This window comes from Uranotaenia lowii, chromosome 1 (genome assembly GCF_029784155.1).
Source record: "Uranotaenia lowii strain MFRU-FL chromosome 1, ASM2978415v1, whole genome shotgun sequence".
Lineage (NCBI taxonomy): Eukaryota > Metazoa > Arthropoda > Insecta > Diptera > Culicidae > Uranotaenia > Uranotaenia lowii.
This window is the reverse complement of record NC_073691.1, coordinates 38,938,538-38,961,011: the sequence shown is the minus strand read 5'-3', so window position 1 is coordinate 38,961,011 and position 22,474 is coordinate 38,938,538. Positions and strand designations below refer to the sequence as shown.

General features: G+C 35.1%; 1 protein-coding gene across 11 annotated transcripts in view; it reads left to right on the top strand.

Moving 5' to 3' along the window:
* The window catches only part of LOC129739391 (uncharacterized), a 485,831-nt gene that overhangs the window by 335,840 nt on the left and 127,517 nt on the right, over nt 1-22,474 (top strand). For all 11 annotated transcript variants that reach the window (XR_008735846.1, XR_008735845.1, XM_055730829.1 and 8 more), the window contains exon 3: nt 15,724-16,360. Coding sequence is in view for 9 of the 11 variants with exons in the window: in XM_055730829.1 (XP_055586804.1) it covers nt 15,724-16,360 (637 nt within the window). In the remaining 2 variants the exon portion in view is untranslated. The remainder of the gene's footprint in view (nt 1-15,723; nt 16,361-22,474) is intronic.

Genomic DNA, 22,474 nt, shown 5'->3' with positions numbered 1-22,474 from the left:
TCATTTTTGTCATTTTTGTCATTTTTGTCATTTTTGTCATTTTTGTCATTTTTGTCATTTTTGTCATTTTTGTCATTTTTGTCATTTTTGTCATTTTTGTCATTTTTGTCATTTTTGTCATTTTTGTCATTTTTGTCATTTTTGTCATTTTTGTCATTTTTGTCATTTTTGTCATTTTTGTCATTTTTGTCATTTTTGTCATTTTTGTCATTTTTGTCATTTTTGTCATTTTTGTCATTTTTGTCATTTTTGTCATTTTTGTCATTTTTGTCATTTTTGTCATTTTTGTCATTTTTGTCATTTTTGTCATTTTTGTCATTTTTGTCATTTTTGTCATTTTTGTCATTTTTGTCATTTTTGTCATTTTTGTCATTTTTGTCATTTTTGTCATTTTTGTCATTTTTGTCATTTTTGTCATTTTTGTCATTTTTGTCATTTTTGTCATTTTTGTCATTTTTGTCATTTTTGTCATTTTTGTCATTTTTGTCATTTTTGTCATTTTTGTCATTTTTGTCATTTTTGTCATTTTTGTCATTTTTGTCATTTTTGTCATTTTTGTCATTTTTGTCATTTTTGTCATTTTTGTCATTTTTGTCATTTTTGTCATTTTTGTCATTTTTGTCATTTTTGTCATTTTTGTCATTTTTGTCATTTTTGTCATTTTTGTCATTTTTGTCATTTTTGTCATTTTTGTCATTTTTGTCATTTTTGTCATTTTTGTCATTTTTGTCATTTTTGTCATTTTTGTCATTTTTGTCATTTTTGTCATTTTTGTCATTTTTGTCATTTTTGTCATTTTTGTCATTTTTGTCATTTTTGTCATTTTTGTCATTTTTGTCATTTTTGTCATTTTTGTCATTTTTGTCATTTTTGTCATTTTTGTCATTTTTGTCATTTTTGTCATTTTTGTCATTTTTGTCATTTTTGTCATTTTTGTCATTTTTGTCATTTTTGTCATTTTTGTCATTTTTGTCATTTTTGTCATTTTTGTCATTTTTGTCATTTTTGTCATTTTTGTCATTTTTGTCATTTTTGTCATTTTTGTCATTTTTGTCATTTTTGTCATTTTTGTCATTTTTGTCATTTTTGTCATTTTTGTCATTTTTGTCATTTTTGTCATTTTTGTCATTTTTGTCATTTTTGTCATTTTTGTCATTTTTGTCATTTTTGTCATTTTTGTCATTTTTGTCATTTTTGTCATTTTTGTCATTTTTGTCATTTTTGTCATTTTTGTCATTTTTGTCATTTTTGTCATTTTTGTCATTTTTGTCATTTTTGTCATTTTTGTCATTTTTGTCATTTTTGTCATTTTTGTCATTTTTGTCATTTTTGTCATTTTTGTCATTTTTGTCATTTTTGTCATTTTTGTCATTTTTGTCATTTTTGTCATTTTTGTCATTTTTGTCATTTTTGTCATTTTTGTCATTTTTGTCATTTTTGTCATTTTTGTCATTTTTGTCATTTTTGTCATTTTTGTCATTTTTGTCATTTTTGTGTCATTTTTGTCATTTTTGTCATTTTTGTCATTTTTGTCATTTTTGTCATTTTTGTCATTTTTGTCATTTTTGTCATTTTTGTCATTTTTGTCATTTTTGTCATTTTTGTCATTTTTGTCATTTTTGTCATTTTTGTCATTTTTGTCATTTTTGTCATTTTTGTCATTTTTGTCATTTTTGTTATTTTTGTCATTTTTGTCATTTTTGTCATTTTTGTCATTTTTGTCATTTTTGTCATTTTTGTCATTTTATTCATTTTTGTCATTTTTGTCATTTTTGTCATTTTTGTCATTTTTGTCATTTTTGTCATTTTTGTCATTTTTGCCATTTTTGTCATTTTTGTCATTTTTGTAATTTTTGTCATTTTTCCCAGTTTGACATTTTTGTCATTTTTGTCATTTTTGTCATTTTTGTCATTTTTGTCATTTTTGTCATTTTTGTCATTTTTGTCATTTTTGTCATTTTTGTCATTTTTGTCATATTTGTCATTTTTGTCATTTTTGTCATTTTTGTCATTTTTGTCATTTTTGTCATTTTTGTCATTTTTGTCATTTTTGTCATTTTTGTCATTTTTGTCATTTTTGTCATTTTTCCCAGTTTTGTCATTTTTTCAGTTTTTGCAATTTTTTCTATTGCTACGTACTCAGATCTGTTTAAGAAAAAAGCTCAATTCAAATTTATAAAAACTTTGATTTGAAAACAGCCATCGTTTCCGGTTAAGGGAAGCAAGAAAAAGTTCCTGAATGGATTTTCACCAGACCCGGAATGGGTGTGGTAATTGCGGTATCAAGTTCTCGTTCCATAACCGCAAATCACGGTTCCAATCCTAACAAAGCAATTCCCCAAAAGCTCCCTCAGCATTCCCCAACAATATTCGGAGACCAATTCACTCACCACCCACACAATCCCGAAAACCGATCAATGAAAATCACACTTGCTACAAACGAGTTTACTTTCACTCCAATCCAAACCCGAAATGTTTCCCATTTTAAGCTCCTTTCGATCCACTTCACGGAAAAGACTTAAAGGAAAGGGGTTCGAATAGCTTTCGATAGTTGAATGGTGTTCCTGATTTGCTAGTTTTTCCACCCCACACATTCACATTGGCAGTTGTTGGCTTGATGCCACCAACTTTGGGAGGGCGAAAGTAATGGGTGAAAGTTTTCCACAAATCTTACTGCCCGAAATCTGGGACATGGGGCCAGTTTGATAAATGTAGGCCAGTCAGCCAGCCAGCCAAAAGTGGAATAAAGTGGAAAAAAGAATAAAGTGCATTTCTCAATCGCTCGCAAGCCGTCAGACAAGCTGACGGGGAGACTGGTGAAAAAGTGCAACTCATTTTTACTTCAACAGTGGAAATCTGAGAATGGGAATGAACTCAACCAGGTCAGGAAAAGTGAACAATGAGCTCGAAATGAGTTTGGAGAAATTAGTTCCAAAGGATGATAAATTGCGAGCGTTAAAAGTTGAACTAGAAGTGGAATGACTCTGCGAAAGTCATCGACATCAATTAGGTGTTCAATATTCTTTCGAATGGTTGAATTTTGGCATTCTTAAATATTTGCTTCTCGATTTTAACGGTGTTGAAAAAACAAAGCTGTCTTGATTTAACGACTCTTATTTATGAATTTCAACTCAGACGTCTATCACTCACTTGAAAAGATCAATAGACTGAGCCGATGTGGGGTCATTTTTGAATTTCTTAAACCCTGGGGTCTAAAAAGCATCGTTTTGGTTCAAAACACATCCATGATTTTTTGCAGAACTTTTCAGTAAAGTTTACACGAGTAAATTTGAACTTTTAGGTTTGTATGGAAAATTGAATATTATGTACTGAAAAATCAACATCATTTTTGTTTCTTCTGTGGAGCCGAGCCTGTTTATAATTTTTGAGCCAATTTATTAAAGGAAATTTTCCCCTGAACAACTTTGTCAACGACCGTAACTTTGTATCTTATCAGGCAAAAAGTTATAAGATGTTTAACAGGGGTATGTCTTTCTGTTTGAAGTCGGCTTTGACGTAGGTTTCGTCGTCCATTACCACGCAGTCATTTTGCCGTATAAAACTCCCTTTCGTCGTCCATTACCACGCAGTCAAACTTCGTCAGCATCGTCGTGTACAGCCTCCGGGATCGCGCTTTGGCCGTCGTATTTTGTTTATCATTGCGATTTGGAGTCACTACCTTCTTGTAAGTCGATAGTCCGGCTCATTTGTTTGGCTCGATGCACGGTTGTAGGCGATACACCCAGCTTATTTCCGGAATCTCGGAGAGAGAGGTTAGGGTTTCGCTTGAAACTACCGGCAACTCTCTTTGTCGTCTCAGCGGCTTCCGGTTTTCGATTTCCCCCCGATCCAGACTTCCTGGCTGTCGACAACCGTTCCCCAAACACTTTAATTACATTTGAAACGGTTGATTTGGTAACTTTTAGCGATTTTGCCAGCTTTGCGTGCGAGTTGCTCGGATTTTCGCGATGCGCGAGCAAAATTTTGATACGCTGCCCTTCTTCGTTGGACGGCATTTTGACAACTGAAGAGTGAATTCCAAAATCAAAATAGGAGCAACATTCTACACACACACACCTTCAAAATAAGGGATGTTCAGGTTTCTTAAATGCAAAATTGAAAGAAATACGTCAAGCTGATATTGACCAAATTTTGACCGTATCACCCTTTATTCAAGATTTTTATGTAGAAACTGTTAAACGTTTTGTTTTCGAAAATATCTGAGAATCATTTTGGTTTTAAATTTCTTTGAAATTTGATCAAATTCCTGGAACTAGCTTAGCTTAGCTTAGCTTGATTGACTACTCACATCCATCTTAAATCATTGAACCTGAAATGCAACATGGGAAATTATCTAAATCAATAGTTCTTAACAAGCTTCGTCAACTAATAAATGTTTTTTTTTTATCGTTATTAAAACAAACACACTTCAAAATCCATGATCGCAGGCGTGACTAAGTAGAGCGAATTCCACATCGCCAACGGTCACTATGAACAAAACTGGTGCTCTCTCTTTACACATCAATAACGGCGCCGGCCACGTCCTAGTAGTCAATGGATAGAAGGAAAATAGAGAAAAGGGATTGAAAGAATAAAAATTCATGCATTAGGACCGTGGTCACCTCTACATCCTTGCAAAACAATTTTTTGTGTGGATCGGGTTAAAAGGATATGATCAGAAGACACTTTTGACTAGTGTTATGCGATCTTGGTTTAAATTCTTTTTTCCTAAGCTCCTAGGATTTCGTCCTACTCAAATAAAATTTGATCAGAAATCATAAGGGATGCCATTACAAGTTCTCGCATACATAACTCCCTGCCAAAAATAAAATTAAGTTTAAACTAAGACCCAGAACAATTTTTTCATATTTTTGTTTTAAACTTGTACTAGGTAACCGTTTTTAAAGATCCGAATAATCAATCCGAAATAGTTTACTGGGAATTGAAAAACAACAATATGAACGAACCTCTTTATGTATTAAGGGGGGGTAGGGTCTAACGGGTAAAAAAAACACCATTTTCACGATTTTTTTCTAGAGCAATCGTTCAAACAAATGTATTCAAATTTTTTGCATTATACAAAGCAATGTTAAAAGAACATTTAGTAATTTTTTCGTAGAAAAATATTGAAAAATGAGCTGGTGACGGAGCATTTTCGAGGATGCCTTTAAGAAAACAGGATTTGCGGTGGACACTGTATCTCAGCACAGAATCATCTGAAATCAAAAAATCAGAGCAAAATATTTTTAATAGATATTTTTCTGGACCCCAACGATTTTATTTAACATAAAAAAAAATTTATGAAATTTTTGTGGCTGTTTGAAGTAAAAACTACGATTTTTCACGAAAAAATCCGCCATTTTTCATCTGTAAAATCTCCCCAAAGTAAAAAAAAAAGAAAAACGTTGGGGTCTGGTATTTTATATGTAGAAAATATGTTCCAAATTGAAAAGAATCGGATAAGTAGTTTTCAAATGACGATGTCCACGGACTTTAAAAATGTGCTTTCGAGAAAAACGCGTTTGAAGTTTCTGTTGTGATATTGTCTGAGCAGACAGTTAAAGCGTGTGCACAGCTTGCTTGTGGGATAACAACTAATTTATTACAGCTAGATATACAGATGAATATTGAAGCACAGATAATTATTACAGATGAACAACTATTTAGGTATTTCTTTTAGGTATTTCTTTTAGGTATTTCTTTTAGGTATTTCTACTTTTAATTGATTTAGAATTTCGCCTATAATCTGCCGATTGAGTTCTCACAACATACGATCTTGGTTCAGCTAATTTTCTTAATATTTCCCCCCTTACCCATTTTTCGATGACGGATCTTGAGCGAGCACTAAATCTCCTTCCTTGAAATCTGGTCTCAAATGGGCTGCCTTATCGTAGTTTTGTTTGTACTTTCGTTGGTTCGTTTCTAATTGCGATTTAATTTGATCATCCCTGGCACCTCTCAGTCGATCCTCGGCTATCGGCAACTTCGATCTCAAATGTTTCCCTTGCAGAATTTCGGCAGGTGATGCACTTAATCCAGCGGCTGGCGTATTGTTGTATTCGAGCAAAGCGTAATAGAAATCCACATCATCATCGGCACATTTCCGCATCATTCGTTTCACTGTTTGTACACATCGTTCACTGAAGCCATTAGACTGAGGGTAATGTGGGCTACTCGTAGCAATGTGGCATCCCCATTTTGAGCAAAAATCTCGAACTGGCCAAGAGTTAAAAGGATTGTTGTCGCAAACGATTCTACGAGGTATTCCAAAGACGCAAAATACTCGCTTGAAAACCTCACAAACTTCCTTGGCTGATTTGCTTTTGGTTTCCGCTACGTTTATCCATTTGGAGAAGTAATCTGCTACCAGCAAAAACGTTTTCCCTCCAAATTCGAAAAAATCACTTCCTAGCTGCTGAAAACACCGTGAAGGGATTGGATGAGGAATAAGTGGTTCCTTGGTGTTTGATTTGTGAAATTTTTCGCAGATCCCGCACTTTGAGATGGTGTCCTCTATGTCCTGATTTATTTTAGGCCAGAAAAATATCGTCGCTGCTCGTTTTTTCGTTTTTGAAATTCCTCCATGCGTCTCATGCAGCAAATCCAACATTTGACGTCTCATACTGCTAGGAACGAAGATTTTATCCTCCACGAAAAGTAATCCGTTGTCTTCATAAAGCTTTTCCTTCAATTTCCAGTAATATCGTAGAGCTCCATTTTTGTAGAGCTGCAGCATCTTTGAAAGAATGGGATCATTCTTCGTCTCGTTTTGAAATTCCTCCACCTTTTCATCTGATGCGTTGATTGTATGCACTACGTGATCGAGGCTGGACGAATTTTCTTCCTCCGGTGATGGGATGAACGCTCTGGAAAGAAAATCTGCTAAGTACATATATTTTCCTGGCACATACCAAAACTTGAAACAGTACTTAGAAAGTTTCATTTTTATTCGTTGTAGCCTCGAGGCGTGAATTTTGGATATCGGTTTATCCATCAACGATACTAATGGTTTGTGGTCAGTGTATACCTTCACATCTCTCCCATAGATGTAATGGTGATACTTTTTACATGCGAACAACACGGCCAAAAACTCCTTCTCCACCTGCGCATAATTTTGCTCACACGTTGAAAGACTTCTTGAACTATACGCAACAGGCTTTCCATCTTGCAGCAAACATACTCCTAGGCCACACTTCGATGCATCTGCTTGAATCACGATTTCTTTTTGCTCATCAAAAACGCTCAAAACTGGTGCTGTGGATATTAACATTTTGATCTTGTCAACTGCATCTGTGCGAACGGGTAACCATTTGAAAACTGTATCCTTCTTAAGAAGCTCTCTTAATGGTGCTGTAATCTCCGCCAGATGGGGAAGAAAGCTTCTCAAATAGTTTACTGTCCCCATGAACCGCTGCAGAGCCTTTGTGTTACCTGGCATGTCCATCTTCACAATTGCTTTTGTGCGGTCTGGATCTGGTTCCATACCTTTTGCCGAAAAAAGGTGGCCCATGTACCTCACTTTTCGTGCCCTGAGCTGAATTTTCTTTGGATTGAACTTTGCATTGATTTCTGCAGCTCGACTTAAAACAGCTTTCAATCGTCGGTCGTGTTCCTCCCACGTTCGTCCAAAAATCAAGATGTCGTCAATGTATATTATTACGCCATCAAGATCGCCAAAGTAGTATTCATTCCACTTTTGGAATAGCTCCGCTGACACATTCAATCCAAATGGAAGCCTCGGGAATTTGAAAACTCCAAAAGGTGTGCTGAAGCTGCATAGATCGCTAGACTCGTCGTCTAACTCTAGATGATAGAAACCATCCTTAAGGTCCAGTACTGTATAGTATTCAGCACCACTCAAAGCTGAGGCCAAGTCGTCTAGCGTAGGAATTTGGTAGAAATTTCTTCTCAGGACTGCGTTTAATTCCGAAGGGTCCAAACACACCCTAATTGCCCCATTGGGTTTTTCAACGATTGTGATATGATTCACCCAACCTGTTGGTGCATCCACTCGGCTAATGATCTGCGACGTCTCCATTTCCTCCAACTTTCTCTTCAGCTTCTCTCGCAATCCTAGCGCAATCCGTCGAGGTGGGTGTTGAACAGGTACGGCGTCTGGTTTCATCGAGAGATGGCATTTTTTGCTAAATTTTCCAACTCCTTCAAAAACGTCACGAAACTTCTCGATGAGATCTTGGGTGTTTTCACTTATAATTGAGTGAACATAGGAAGGGGGGCAACGTTGCAATAGCCCTAGCTGAACGCATGCTGTGAGACCCAAAATCGGTTGTTTGCTTACATCTGTAATCCAAAATGCGTCTATTAGCTCCTGATTATTGTAACAAAACTTCAACTCTACAATAGCTTTAGGTATATAGGCTACTCCTCCATATGCACGAAAACTCATTAAAGGCTTGGATTTTACATTTAAACACATCTTGTTAAAAATCTCTAAGGGGATAAAGTTAACATCAGATCCCGTATCTAGCTTAAACCTCAAAACAGTACTCTCAACATTAATATTTTCATACCACCTCTCTTTTTTTATATTTACCAAATTAAGTGACGGTAGCTCACGAACTAGTGAGCTTACGATGACGTCATCAATCTCTTCGGCTCCGTCGCTCCAATCTCTCAACCTTGGATTCGCAGAACGCTCGGGATTCTCCACACGAACCTCCTGATTTTGTATTGGTCGGCTTCGGCACGCTCGCTCGCAGTGGTGCATTTTTCTACATCTCCTACACTGTTGACCATACGCTGGACACCGTCCTTTGTTATGTTCGGTTAGGCAGTGATCGCATCGTGGAGGTTTTCGGTAGTTGTGATCTCCTCTCTAAGATACACGATTGTGATTGGGTAGAATTTCCAGCGTGAGTATATCTCATTGTTGCGGGGATTGCAGCAGGCATCAAACTTTTCGACAACCCTCACATACGTGTTTCCCTCGCTCCCCTCAAACACAAAGGTGTTGTAAACCTCGACCGCTTCATCGCCTATTATATTAAGTAGCGTGGCGATTTTTACCTTGTCAGGCTTAGAATCATATCCGATAGCAATCATGAAGAACTCTAACTGCTGCTTGAACTTTTTCCAATGCTCTGCAACATTACCAGACAAATCGAGGGTATCTGGTCTCTTGAAGCTATCCATCCTTATGCTTTCTTCCGTGTACTCTATTGGCTCTTCCTCAGAATTTCTTGTGAGCCTTTCCGATGGTAAAACCACACTTCCTCGAGGTCTTCCGATTGGCCGCAATGTTGCTATCCGTTCCAACTGCTCAGCTAGAATCTCTTCCAGGTATCGCCTAGGCGGTAACTTTTTCCTCCTCAATTTAATCCGAAGGTCTGGCTTATCCGGATTTGTAGACTGCTTTTGAATTTTCATTACGTAGTTTACGGCTGCGCCATGTTGTGATATTGTCTGAGCAGACAGTAAAAGCGTGTACACAGCTTGCTTGTGGGATAACAACTAATTTATTACAGCTAGATATACAGATGAATATTGAAGCACAGATAATTATTACAGATGAACAACTACTTATATAACAGTTTCTTCTCTTGCTTTCTTGCGGTATTAGATAGGAGCAGATAAAGGCCTATAATTTCTACAGTTTTGCTTCAATTGACTTGAAAATTTGACACAACATTCTTGAAATGTTTTACAATAAGAAAATAAAAAAAATAAAAATCTATTTTTTGAAAGTGTTAGACCCTTCCCCCCCCCCCCCCCCCCGCCTCCTTAAACGTTATGCTGACTATTCAATGAGAAATGGGTGTTCACCAATTGTATCTGTTTGTACTACCGGAAAATTCCTAAACTCATGTAATTAATTTCGTCGAAACAGAAAAGTTTTCTTGTGAATAGACTTGAAAAAGTTTTATTCTAGAAATGTTTCAATCCTTAAAATCTCGCGATAAAAGATATTATGTACTTTCATTCGCCCTGTTTCCTTTGACTCCAAACAGGGCATCGCGATTCCAATGCAACGCTGGGCTTGAAGAAAAGAACCTGGGTTGAACCGGAAGGCGAAGCACTAGCCCCAGCAATTCTATCACTTTGAATAACATGCAGATATTTGTTTTTGAAAGTTTTACACCAAACTCCTATCTTTCATGTACAACAGTGCTAATTTCGCAAACTTATTGCAATAAAAACAATTTGAAATCCTTTTTCTGGAATTAATTTTCGGAAATTTCTTTACGAAAACAAAAACGCGCCCCAATTTGATCAAATTCCTGGAACTGTGAAAAAACAAATAGACAATTCAAGTAACTTTTTCTCAGGAGGCAAGTTGCTCGCAGTGGCCCGAAATACCCCTCGTTATATAGCACATGATTCCCTACAAGCTATGATTTGCAAATTTGTTGCAATTGAGTGACTTAATCATGAAAAATCCCTTTTCCAAGTGAAAAGGCAAGACAAAACTATGACATGGGTTGAGATTTTTATCTTATATTTTCAGAGTTGCCCACGTTTCTCCATGGCCCATGATACCCCACTCTCCCCTACACATCCATCAACAAAAATGAATTTTTCATTTCTGTAAAGTTTTCTTATGTCAAATAAAGAGTTATGAAAATGTTTTTGTCAATTTTATTGAATGCGGTAAAGACGATCCTTCATAAGGAATTTCGTCAAAACGTTCACAAGCCAGGTTTTTGAAACTATTCGATCATACGTAACTCTTTCTTTCCTCACTTGAAATGGCTTGAAAACTACTTAATTAATTATGATTATAGTTTTGGGTCAACTCATAAACTTTGGATGTTATTTGGTCATTTTTGATTTAGTGACCCACAAGGAGAAAATATATAGATAGGGTGAGTGCTCCTACTTTGGTCCTAGAGCCTACTTTATTCCTAAAATGCCGATAATTGTAAATAGTTAATTTTGCTGGCAAAGAATAAAATATTCCTATGCACACAATGAACTTTTCTTCCTCCTGAATGCTACCATACCGTTTTTTGCAATAAAAAGTCTTTCTGATTAAATTTTTAACGTTTTTCAAAATGTAACTCCTCCTCAGCGGAATTCAGATAGCTCAATTAGAGGGCGCGTATTGAGAAATAAGAGTGTTTAAGGAAAAATCACGATTTTTTACTGTCCAAGCCTAAGTTTAAAGGAAAATAACTTTCACTGTGACGAATATGAACCAACTACCTATTTTTCCTGAAATTCATAAAAATCAATGGAAAACTCGAAAAACTTGCAAAGGGTCCAAATATAGGAAACTTTCGAATTTGATGTTCCATTTTTTAACCTGACTTTACCAAAACTTTGTTTCCACACCAAAACATCACACAAAGGTGCAAATTTTTAATTGGAGCATAATTCAGAACTTATTTTGAATATTAAAAAAAAAAGTAGGCTGGAAAGTTGGAAATTATGATCATCAAAATCTTTGCAATCAATGTTATAAAAAATTTTGCACCAATGTGTTTTTTTTCGCCATATATTAACAGAAATTGATCGTCCAATTCATTATTTTTCAAGGATTTCCAGAACATCGTTTTAAAAAAATTTTGAATATTGTTCTCTTCATGGATTAAAAAAAAATTAATTTTATTTGCACCCTCTTTGTAGAAAATTTGTTACTATTCTCAACATTTGAATAAAATTTTATTTCATTTGTTTAGGATAAAAAAACAGTTTTTTAATAAAAATATTCCATCATTTTATTTTAGTATTCCATTTAGATTGAGAAATAAAATTCTTGAACGACAATTCTAAAGAGAACACAAACAAATAGCATCTTAGTGAAATTTCATGTTTCTTTGAAGACACTTAATTCAACTTGAGACTAAAGCGTACAACTTTCAAGGATAAAATGGCTACCATCATTCTAATGCTATCCCCATCAGGCCAAGGAAATAGTAGCAAGTATGCCGTAGCCGAGATTTGATCTCATGACCTCTCGCTTAGAAGACCTAAACGCTATCTTCTAGGCCACGGTAAGCGACACAACAAGAAACTGATATGAAGAAGCTCCAGAAAAATAGAAAATTGAAATATTTTCTTCTATTCAACAACAAGTGTATTACTTTCATAAATAAATTTACATTTATAACAAGGGATTTCATATCATCTCAGAAGTTAATTTTTTCCTCATCCTGGTATACAAATTACAAAAATCAACTTTTATCAACATTTTCTAGCGCAGAAATCTTTAGAGTCGCAGATTGAAGTTGTATCGAAGTATACCGAAAAAAGTTTAGAAAGGAAATGGATAAGATAATTTTATATTTCATCTCTGATTTTGAAATTTTTTTAAATACCTCAAATTTAGTTCAATGAGATTAAATTGGTGGAAATGGGCAGTTAGCTGTATCCTTCCCTCCTCAATCACTCTTTAAGAATGAACGTTTATTTACTAGTGTCTGAAGTTTTTTTATAGGTCAATTTTTGAAAATTTGTTAAATCATGAAGTATAAATCATAAATTTATTCTGAAAAGATTTGAAAGTTGAATTAAAAGTTTTCCAGGAACTCTAAGAGAAAAGACTTATTTTTGTGTTTATATGCCTCAATTCAAATTTCTATCACTCACAAAGTTGAAAAGCCACCCACATCGTTGAGACGGCCCAAATGGTTGATAAATGAGACCAGTGGAAGCGAGCGGACGACCGCATTGATATTGTGATTAAGCTGCTTTCCATAGATCCCACGAATAAGGGATAGTCTTTCAGCTGTCTTGAAAAAGGTCAGAGATTGTTCTTTAGATCCTCATTTTTTTAACGAAGGTCTTTTTTTGAAGAAAGCAAAATCTTCGCAGATTGAAAAATATTTATCCAACTGATGACGGGTTTTCTCTGAAACTGGGTTTTCGTAGATTGAGATCACAGCACGAATCAACTGTATCACTGCTTGAAGGTCAAGTCATTGCATTTAATTTAGTTAAAAAAGAATTCATTTCTATGTGAACGACATTATCGTTGGAGGAAGCTCTTTTTTTTCATCATACTAGCAGCGTTTTGAATTGTCTCTTGTCTTTTTTTTCAAATCTTTTTGAGTATTTCAATCACATTTAGTAAATAATTCCAAACTGATACCTGATATAAGCTGATCCAAAGCAACCTAAAATCACTTGACCAAACCCACTCTCAGAACCAAATCCGGTCCTAATGCAAATCGATTGTGAAACCGCTGATTTCAAACTTAAACACACACTATCCTGATGGTGTCAATTCTGTCGATATGGATTTGCGTTTCCGTTTCCTGGCTGTAGCCAAAAATTCCTCGAAATGCATGTCCCGGAAACATTCCGAAGCCCACAAAACGACAGAATTGGGGATCTGTTATTTGTGTCCTGAATGGCAGCTCTCAGTGTTACACCCCCTTCCATTTGCTTCCTTCCCCCATCAATGTGGACGGGGTGGCAAATCACATTCAGGCACCCATTCTGACTGATTGTCGTTGAATGATGCTTTTTCACTGAAATCGATGGGAACACAACACATTTCCTCGTTTCAATTCGAAGGCTAGGTTGGATACACCACACAAGTTCCTAAATACCTAAACAGATACCTATGTATGTGGAAGGAAATCGAATTGGAATTTAATGTTTTTGAATGCTGAAAAAAAATTTGTGGGTACAAATATTTCCCCACACCATTAAAGGTTTCTCAAACATTATTGGTAAAAATAATAAATTGCTATTCAACAAAGGCAGCACCACTTTGATGTTTAACGGAGTAGATACCCATTCTCGATTATCCGGGATTTATGATTTTGGTCAAGAAATAAGTACTTTTAATTTTAAATTGCATCAAGGTCATTAAAAAATCATCAATTACTTGAACCGATAACCGGAATAATGTTGTTCTTTCTGAAGAAATTTGATGAACCTGAGCAATTTTTAAACAATTCAGAAAAAATCTAATTGGGATTTGGTAATTTTGAACAAGAATAGACCTATCTTGAGCGATTTTTTACAAAAAACATCGAATGGAGGCTTTTTGAGCCACCGCAGACTTCATAAAATGGGGTTATGGTTGTTTTTACCCTCAACTCCCCAACATTTTTTAACCCTGTTCGGTTTTGAAATTTTTGAACCTAACGGGATGTATCTTGTTTAATTTTTTTCAAGAAACCCAACGAAGCCCAAATATTTGAGCCACCGCACGCACTGGAAACAGGAGTTATGTCTGTTTTACCCTCAATCCCCTTACATTTATCAAATAGTTTAGAAAAAGCATGTTAAGACTTGAAAATGTTTAACCAAATCTAACGTATCTTGTGTGATTGGAAACAGGAGTAATGGCTGTTTTATCCTGATTTTCCCAATATTTTTCAATAAATTGGTGTTTCAAATAGGCTTCATTGGATTCTTCGGATAAAAATCACACAAGATACGTCCCATTTGGTTAAAAAAATTTAAGTTCGGTCATATTTTTTTCTGATACAATTGAAAAATATAGAGGAATTGAGGATAAAAACAGCCATAACCACATTCTCGGAAGCGTGCGGTGGTTCAAACAGCCTCCATTATATTTTTCAGAAAAAAATCGCACAATATAGGTCTATTTTTGTTCAAAATAACCAAGTCTGAATATGTTTTTACTGGATTGTTTACAAAATATGGGGGATAAGAGGGCTCTATAAATCCGTTCTAAAGCTCGTGCGGCATCTGAAACTACTTTCAATAAATTCTCCGGATTTTTTCACAAAAGGAAAGTACGTTTTCATAGACTTGTTTCATGCAGGAGGAAAATATTGATTTTTTGCGTGGTTAGTACACATTCTTCTCGTGCTCCTATTTTGATTTTGGAATTCACTCTTCAGTTGTCAAAATGCCGTCCAAGGAAGAAGAGCAGCGTATCAAAATTTTGCTCGCGCATCGCGAAAATCCGAGCTACTCGCACGCAAAGCTGACAAAATCGCTAAAAGTTGCCAAACCAACCGTTACAAATGTAATTAATGTGTTTGGGGATCGTTTGTCGACAGCCGGTAGTTTCAAGCGAAACCCTAACCTCTCTCTCTGAGATGCCGCAAATAAGCTGAGTGTATCGTCTACAACCGTGCATCGAGCCAAAAAACGAGCCGGACTATCGACTTACAAGAAGGTAGTGACTCCAAATCGCAATGATAAATAAAATACGACGGCCAAAGCGCGATCCCGGAGGCTGTACACGACGATGCTGACGAAGTTTGACTGCGTGGTAATGGACGACGAAACCTACGTCAAAGCCGACTACAAGCAGCTTCCGGGACAGGAGTTTTATACAGGCATGGCAAAAACACCGAACCGTGCGGCACTGGTGCCTTGTCCCACTAAGAATCCGCCATACCATCAACCACTCTGTGGCTGTGCTCGATCGAGACACTGCATTGTAGCGATTATAACACCGGTGTCAGTGTCGGTGTTTTGCTCATCGTTCGGCAAACACTAGAATCTAATGTAAACCAAATTGTCCTCTTAACACGTTCGTCGCCACGGCACCCATATTCGGGTGACGGGTGTTTTTCCTGGGGGGCCCCGTCACATCAAAAAGCGTGTGACGCTCTCTTACTTGAGTTTACCGCACAGATTCGCCACACGATTATGGGAGTTCTCCCTCTTTGCTTTCTCTCTCTGAAAATTTCTTTGGGCCCGGCTAGTAAAACTACCAAAATGAGCGTGGCGACGAACGTGTTTAACTCCTGTCCTCCATGCCTCAGGACAACCTTCACAGAAATAATTTATACTAAATTTTTTCTCTCCATTCTCTTGTTTTCATTTCAGTCGAAGTCCACCGCCAGAAGGGATCTGACATCCGGGACTTCTACATCGAGTCATCGCAGGATGCCACCCGTCGACAACCGGTGGGACATTTCTTAGATAGCATTTCACATCCAGGTCGTCAGTCGTCAGCTCACGATGTATCGAGATATCCCAGTGACCAGTTGGGGTACCCAGCACAACTTCCAGCCAATACCTGGATCGATGATCTGGAAGCGGATTGGGCCAGTGAGCATCCGGCCAAAGGAACCAAACATCCTCAAGGAAGCTCAAGATCCCATCCGGAAGGGACCGCAGTTCGATGGAATTCGATCCACTCGAATGTGGAGGCGTACTTTGACGAGGGGGAAGATGGAAGTTTGGATGAGCTGGGGGACATCCGGGAATGTCCCCGAAACGTGTGGCAACAGGACCTAATGTTCAACGATCGGATGATGATGAACTGGACCGTTTCCTCCAGAAGTGGATGGTCAGCTGATGAAGATGATGATGACAGCTATCCGGAGTCGAGTGATAGTGAGAGTAACGGCAGAAAATTCGGTAGTCGAAGTAGCAGTAGCAGTAGTAGCAGCAGATTCGGAACTAGCAACGGTAGTCTAGAACACGGCGATGGCCAACGCAACAGAACTGTCTATTTTAGGTGAGTCCCACAGATTTGACTTAAAAAAAATCAAAATTACAGTTCAAAATTACACTATCGTTTAACGATTAAGAAATTCACTTATCCAAGAAAGCTGATTGTAGTTGTTTTCCACCAGAGAACAACATTATTTGCTTGCATTCAGGCATAAATCATGCATTTACGTACGTTTGTTTAAAATTTTCTTTAAAAATAAATCAATTATTCATAAATGTAATGGAAAGGCTTCCAAAGTTTGCAAAACGCCTTCCAATGTTTTGCTGGAAATCACAAAAGAAAAGGATTCCCATCTCCGAGAACATAGAATTGTTGATCTAGCAATTAACTGCCTTGGAAACTTTGACCCCCAAGAGGAGAATTTGTTTACATTGAGATCAAACAATTTGCTTATAACATAATTATGACCTAACAATGAACCACTTCTTCCGTCCTTCAGCTGCTTTCTTCCATGTTCCACAAACCGCCATTCATGATTATCTGCCGCCACGTCGGCTTGACTCATTGCTAGTTAAACAAATCCAATCTGTTCATCGAAATCAGTTTTGCTCCCCTCCGGGGGCTCCAGAGAGAAAACACGCACCCTGAAGCTGGAATTTCCACGAGAGACAGAGAAAAAAAATACCAGGAAAGTACCGCACTAGAGCAAATGTTTATCTTTCGCCGACCCATAATCGCACGCCATAATCATAACGCCCGCCGTGCCGCGGCAATACAATTCCGGAAAATTCTGTTTGTGTGCCTCCCACCTTAAGCCTCCCCCTTCGCTATTTGCTGATGCTCGATTCAGAGCAATTGCGGGACACGTTTCTAGCGATGAGCCTCGAGGGAGAAATTTTGTCGGCTCCATTTTTTTTTCTACATTCTTTTCGAAGATACATGTGCTTCCGGCAGTGAAGATAAACGAATACGGAATTATCCGATATGAAACTACTTTGTCTTTATCATGGCTGAATGATCATAATCGTGGATCTAAAATTAGTTTTGTATTTTCTCGCAGTTTATCGGTTGTTTTTTGGAATTTAATCAAATAAAACTTTATCTTAAAACATGGATAATTTCCGGATATAAACTACAGAAGTATTTTAAATATAAAAACTGATCGATTCACTTCAAATGGAATCAAAGTTTTAGATGAATATAACCTAAATTGGTTTCGGGAATATGAATCAACGATCAAGACTTTTAATTACTCTTACTTCAGAAGCATTCTCAGTATTCCACTAGGATCAATTTTGAATTCTTTCTTTACTTTATTTCAATAGTTAGGGGAGAATGAGAATTTGACTGCCCCAAATTTTTATGGAAAATTTCAAGCTTGTGAAATGTTATGCGCTGCAGGCTTAATTTGATCTTAGGCCTAGTACAAGGTCTCATGCCAAATTTGGGCCAGATCGAATCGCTCAACGAGCCTTAAGTTTGTATGGGATTTTGTGACATTTTGTTCGGGAGGACCATGAAAATCCAGTTTTTCATGATCAACTTTGGTCCCCTTCGATCGATTTCGTTTGAAAACGGTTTTTCTTAATGCTTGATCTATGCCAAATATTTCATCCCAAGACTGCATTTCAATTCGACTTATGGTAAAAAAAAGTTATTAGACTTCAGAAATGGGGTAACGTTTTTCAGGGTGATATTCATCACTGTTAATACCGAATCAAAATGTTCGAAGCAGTGTCTCCCATTAATGGTGATAAATATCACCCTTAAAAAAGATAGCCATTTCTTGAAGACTCATAATTTTTTTTTATCTTAACTCGAGCCGAAATGCAATATTCAGATGAAATACTTGTCATAGTTAAGGCTTTAAGAAAACCCGTTTTCAAAAGAAATCGGCCGAAGGGGATCAAAGTTATTCATGAAAAATTGCATTTTCATGTTCCTCCCGAACAAAATGTCTCAAAATCATCATTTTGCATGAGACCTTGTATTAGGCCTAGGATCAATTTAAGCCTGAAATGCATAACTTTTTCAAATTTTGGGTCATTTGGGGCACTCTAATGAGGATACATGATCCCTGGGAATACTTGATTCCTCAGCTATATCTCAAAACTGAAATGTCTTACATAGATCAAATGTTCTAGAAAAGAATTGAAAAAAACTTTGATTCTCTAAAAAATAAAATAAACTATTTTTTAAGTAATTACACTTTGTTTGCAAAAAGTGACTTGAAGATCTTTCCCTCTCAAAAAAATATAAATAAAAATATTTATTTATCAAAAAAATAAAATATTCATTTTTAAAAATGTATGATATGGGTTCACTTGATCCCTGGAGTCCGAAAAGATATATTTTTCTTCTGAATAGATTTTTATCATTTCTAAGCACAAAATTATTAATATTTATCCATTGACTAATATTTATCCAATAATATCCTGACAATCAGTGCGTTTCTTAAAACTATCTTAACTTCTTAAAAATAGGGAAGTAGACAAACTTTCAGATTTTTTTCTTACACCTATTATCTTAGGTTGAGGGTATAACCTTCCCTTCAAGATTTTTTTTCAAGTTAATTTTTTTTAATTTACCGTTGTAAAGGGAAATCACTTGATGGCAAAAGATATTTATAAATCTAATTAAGGACGTTTCGGCTTCTCAGTCAGTTTTGAAATATTATTAAAAACAGCATATTTACTCAATGTCCAACGAAAGTTACGTGAGTAAATGTGCTGTTTTTAATAATATTTCAAAACTGACTGAGAAACCGAAACGTCCTAATTTAGAACACATTCATCAGTCGCAGTTAAATCAAGATATTTAAAAAAAAACTGTTAACAAACATGTCAGAAAATTTGGCTGTTATCACATCCTATATAAATATTAGACTTAAATAATTCATTTTAAGGCAATATATGCGTTCAAAAATTGAAACTTATTTTCAATTATTAATTTCGAATGGTAATTCCACAAACCTTTGTATAGAAAGTTTAATCTGGACACTCAAAAACACTTCCTCCTCTTTGGAATGGGGTTTCTTGTAGAACTGTAACTTAGCAATTTCAAAATTTGTAACAAACCATTTTAGCATCAAATTACATTATTCAAATACTTATTTAACACATCAACAAGCTGGAAGCCAAATGACGGATATTAACTACTCAAGATATTGAACAAAATTAGCAATAAAATATTTAAACTAATATCCATTAAATAATTAAATATTTATCACTTTATTTAAATTTTTTGTTGATATAAAAGATTTTTCAAAGAATATTAATTTTATTTAGAATTTCTTGTCCTTCTAAATGTTGAACTCCACATTCGAAAGAATATTGATTACAAAAGGCCACAAAACTAACATTTATCCGAGGTGTACAGAATTTAAGAATTTATTTTTGAATAATTTGGGTACTCGGAATCCCAATTACAATTATTTATCAATTTTCTATCAGCTTTAGTTTTTTAAATAATTTTTGAAAATAAGCAGAAATCATTCCAACTTTTTTTTGCATTTTTCTGACAAAACGGTATAACTTAACAAAAAAAAATTAAAATCAAGATTTTAAACAAAAATAAATTTTGACTTCTAGTAAAAAATGAAAAGAAGTATGCTTTCAGTTCTCTTTCACATACTCTGTAAAAAACGAGAATATACACGAATTTTGAAAGTTATTCAAAACAAAATTGAATTTGGGATATTATTTAAACAAATGTTAAATCGATTTTCCGTCTAAAACATTTTTTATAAAAATAAAAACAGAAATTCAGAAATGTCAGAAATACTTAAAATGATATCTTTTAGAATTTAAAAAAAATGTAAAATTGATCAATTAAATAAATTTTTCCTCGGTAGTTTGGAAAAATATTATATTTTGTTAATTAAGAGGAAACAAATAAATTAAAAATCAATTTTGTCTTTAATGTTGTTTGTAGGTTCATCAATGTTCAATGATTGATTTCATTAAGATCTTATTTATTTTCAAACTAATTGATACATATCACCAAATCTAGATTTGAAAAACAATTCTGGAAGCTTAAATCTTTCAAATCACAATCATTGAAACATATGCACATAAGATGCTTTTAAATTTTTCAACTAAGATTTTAAAATGGTGAGGCGTTTTCTTGAAAAAAATTTCCTTTAGGAACTTATCTTTTCCATCTGCATTGTGTTTATTGACTTTCAAACAAGTTTTTACAGTTGAACAGTCCCACTATTGATTTCTTTTAAATTTTGTGATAAATTTGGTTTTGTTTTTCAATTCTGAAATTTTGTGTTCTGAAAACTTATTTTATTAGTTTTTTTTTTGTATTCAATATTTTCGGTTTTATCAGTTCCTTAATCATTGTTCATAAAATCATTTCCCAACCTAAACTTTGTCAGTGCAAAGAAGTTAATAATGAAGAAGTGAACAAGTTTCAATATAAATATTTTTTATTTACAGTACCGTTCATAATCTTATATATAAAAATGGAGGCGTTTTCTTTGTGATAACATCACGTATGAATGGTCGGTCGGAATGAAGTGAAATTTGGTATCCGAGGGTTTTTTGGGTCAGAGATGGTTTGTATAATACTTTCAAGAATCTCACTTTTTATGAAAGGGGGGTCCCCATACAAAATTATCTCTTCACATCTTATATATAAGAAATGAAGGCGTTTTCTTTGTGATAACATCACGTATGAATGGTCGGTCGGAATGAAGTGAAATTTGGTATCCGAGGGTTTTTTGGGTCAGATATGGTTTGTATAATACTTTCAAGAATCTCACTTTTTATGAAAGGGTCCCCATACAAAGTTATCTCTTCTTCACATCTTCTTATATATAAAAATGGAGGCGTTTTCTTTGTGATAACATCACGTATGAATGGTCGGTCGGAATGAAGTGAAATTTGGTATCCGAGGGTTTTTTGGGTCAGAGATGGTTTGTATAATACTTTCAAGAATCTCACTTTTTATGAAAGCGGGGTCCCCATACAAAGTTATCTCTTCTTCACATCTTCTTATATATAAAAATGGAGGCGTTTTCTTTGTGATAACATCACGTATGAATGGTCGGTCGGAATGAAGTGAAATTTGGTATCCGAGGGTTTTTTGGGTCAGAGATGGTTTGTATAATACTTTCAAGAATCTCACTTTTTATGAAAGGGGGGTCCCCATACAAAATTATCTCTTCACATCTTATATATAAGAAATGAAGGCGTTTTCTTTGTGATAACATCACGTATGAATGGTTGGTCGGAATGAAGTGAAATTTGGTATCCGAGGGTTTTTTGGGTCAGAGATGGTTTGTATAATACTTTCAAGAATCTCACTTTTTATGAAAGGGGGGTCCCAATACAAATTAAACTTTATTTGTTACGATTTCCATAAGAATCTATTGGCGAGCACAATGCAGTTAAGGACGTGTAGATGAAATTAAACATTTATTACGATTTATACTTTAAAAGGTAAAACGAAGTTTACCGGGTCAGCTAGTTGTATATAAATTGGAAACACGCGCACTGTCACTTCGACTTTGAGCTTTCATAACTTTTTACTCTGATGATAATTTTGATAAAATTTTCTGCGTTAGGTAGATTAACTATCATACTATTTCATTACAAAATTTTAGCTTTCTAGAATTTTTGTGGCCTGAGTTACAGTAATTCTACGAAAATCGGACTTGTTGGACTTTTAACATTCAAACTGCAATATCTCAGAAACTACGCTTCATTTTTTATAGAACTTTTGCAGAGTGATTGTTGAAATATAAAGTTAGCATGCCTAAAGTTTTTGAAAAGTTCTATAGATATGATCAAAAGTTACGCGAGGTACAATATTTCAGGCATGAACCTAAAAATGCGATTTTATAGAATTTTGGTAATGTTATTGTTTCTAGCAAAATGAAAATTATAAAAGTTAAAAAAAATACAAGTAATTTGAAGTTTAATTTTATTATCATTTAAAGTCTGCGGTTGAGAAACTGTCAGAAAAATTAAAAAAAAGTTATTAGAAAAAATGTTTAGGTACACAGAATATGTCAAACACACATTTCTGAATATCCAAAACAATGCCCTTTACAGTGAATACAGAATTCAGGAGTTCTGCTGAGTTCGTTTTATTTTTTTTTAATGAGTTTTTTTGGTGAAGTAATATGCTTTCTATTTTTATTAATTTAACATTAGGTTTCAACCC